The sequence below is a fragment of the Tachysurus fulvidraco genome, chromosome 13, assembly GCF_022655615.1.
Source record: "Tachysurus fulvidraco isolate hzauxx_2018 chromosome 13, HZAU_PFXX_2.0, whole genome shotgun sequence".
NCBI classification, from domain to species: domain Eukaryota; kingdom Metazoa; phylum Chordata; class Actinopteri; order Siluriformes; family Bagridae; genus Tachysurus; species Tachysurus fulvidraco.
Window position 1 is genome coordinate 7,279,840 of NC_062530.1, and position 2,500 is coordinate 7,282,339.

The 2,500-nt window shown below is 40.4% G+C and overlaps 1 protein-coding gene across 8 annotated transcripts in view; it reads left to right on the plus strand.

Annotated features, from left to right (window-relative positions):
* kifc3 (kinesin family member C3) overlaps positions 1-2,500 on the plus strand; it is a 57,275-nt gene that overhangs the window by 22,066 nt on the left and 32,709 nt on the right. For 7 of the 8 annotated variants that reach the window (XM_047822278.1, XM_047822274.1, XM_047822276.1 and 4 more), the window contains exon 2: positions 225-333. In XM_047822278.1, coding sequence (XP_047678234.1) covers positions 252-333 — 82 coding nt within the window. In that variant the 5' untranslated portion in view covers positions 225-251. Of the gene's footprint in view, positions 1-224; positions 334-393; positions 547-2,500 lie in introns of those variants that run through there. The other variant, XM_047822280.1, reaches the window with a different exon arrangement.

A 2,500-nucleotide genomic window follows, 5' to 3' on the forward strand; every position in this document is an offset into this window, starting at 1 on the left:
CTGTGCAGTCTGAAAGGCACTAACATAGCTTGTGTTATACACTATCAGGTGTATGTTTGTGTGTACTACTCTGGAATCGAAAATATTCGGTGTAGCAGAAAATCCTTTGAATCCTAGTCACCAGCAAAAGAGGTTTAATGCCATGTTTCATATAAATGACAATTATTATTGTTTTCTCTCTCTTTCTCTCTCTCTTGCTCTTTTCCTCCTTCCCTCTCTGCTAGCGGTACGCTCTGCTTGGCCCAGCGGTCATGTTTGGCACACGAAAGACGTGGGACCTCGGCCACGCCCCCTGCCTTCAGGAGCTCTGGAACACCGACCTCTCATTGGACGGTGAGTGTGCTCACATGGTTTCACTGAAACCAGTGCGGTGACATTTTTCAGATGACAAGAATGTGTGTGAATGAAAGTGAGTGAGGGTAGGAGTGTGTGTGTGTGTGTGGCTCGATAGCTCAGTCATAGAGGAGAAGTGTGGAGGACAAGAATGCGACAGAAGGAAAAGGATATCAGGCTGAATGAGGGGGAAATCATTTACACTTGTTCGAGGTAAAGCTCTTTAGAGATTGAATTAGGTTTCCTAAAATGTTGAGGTGTATTTTGCGTGTGTTCATTCATTTTTGTCCTGATAAGCTGCTGACATTGACAACAGTAAAGCTATAGATGTGTCAGTTATATAATATACTGAAATATTTGGACCGCAGTGTAATTATCATGCATAGTTCAGAGCTGTCGCATATCTAAAGCAAGCGTCTTAGCTAACATCAAAGATGAGAAGCTGAAGGACAGACAGTTTGTCCAAGACTTGTATGCTTCCCAAATTAAGGCACATTTCACACATTACCTTAACCATAACCTCCTTAGAGGAGTCAATCACTCAAGACTAGATTCCTGAGAATTGATATTCCAACTTCATAAACACTAACACCGAGTGCCATCAGCATGTTATATGAAACCAATAACAAACACCATAATTAAGACATTATCACAGTGTGAGGACTTCTGGTTAACTCATGCCATGTGAGGAACTGGTGATATGTTGCGACAGGTTTATGTTTACTGCATTTACTAATTCCATATATCCAGTTCATTCTTTTAGCCTTAAGAGCTCAGAGGTCATGACCTGCGATGCAATATTGATGTCTGTCAACCATACAGAACCCATGAAACTGCTTTGTGTGGATTTCCAAGCTTATTACATGCCACATTCCAAAGTGTGTGTGATATGTCTTCACTGGTTAAATGATGAAGATCCTCTAATGATAGACCTGTGGAAATGACCATGTCCTGCTTATGTTTCAACCCCAAAGTCTTGCAGAAAACAAGCTTGCCATAAACATTGTTTAAAGTGAGATTGATGTTAATATAAGGATATTTTTTGGTCCATTAGCGTTACGTGTGTGTAGCTGCCCTGTGACATTGGCACTGTCTTATAGCCTTTTTTTTTTTATCATCACCACTCTCATTTCTGACACTGCTGGAACATTGTCATATGCATTCTTTGGTGAATTTCTAAAAACCGTACAACGCAAAGCCGGCTTTATTTAGCCATTCTCTGCGTACGTACCTCCCAGTTGCTTCGCAACAGTGCGTTCACTACCTTAACCACTTGAATGGCAGGCATATTGTGTGTTCTCCCCTCCCACGTTGAAAGCATTAGGCCGCAGGTCCCATTTGACGTCATTAGTCTGCTGTGTTATTGACTATACAAACCTTATGCTTTCTGAAAGTCTGCTTGTGTGTTTTTCCTATAATATTGTCTCTGTAGTCTTTAGCCGAGATTACAGAAAGTTTCAGGTGAAACTGAACTCCATCTTAATCGCAAGCTTGTTTTGTGTGTAGTCTGGGCTTGTAGGAGCACAGAGCCCTGATTGTTTTGCCCATGATAAGACCATGAAGCACTGTGCAGTGGATTGAGAAAATGAAACACAGACACTCACTCACATATATGCATGTACCCATGTTAGGTTAATGTGTCACTTGCAGAAGCCCTTTATCTGTTAGCATAATGCATTTAACACACTGTGCCTGTTCCCATGGACCTTGAATTTGTTTTTGTGCAAATGGACAGATAAGAAAAGAAATTAAAGAAAGAAAAGAAAAGCGAATTCGGTGCTAAACTGAGAATTACATTTATAGTAAAGTGAATATTTTATTAAATATGAGCCCCACCACTTTGCCCCTGGAAACACTGGTAAAATGCCAGATGTAAAAAGTGCACCACTGTCAGCTTGGTATGGTCCTTACCAACCCTCAACCTCAGCTACATCACTTAAGTTCATAATTTGTCTCATCTAGAGGGTCTGTTTTACAGTGCTTCTTATATTATGCTTGGATCTCTATTTTAGTGATTATTAAAATATTAACATTGCTCTAATTTAAACCACCATGTCCCTGACAGCAGTTATTAAGGATAAATATTGTAAGATAAGGATCTCGTGTACGAGTGGGAGGTTTTGACTTTCGTGTAGGGAGAAGAACATGTTTGTTAATGTGTCTCACC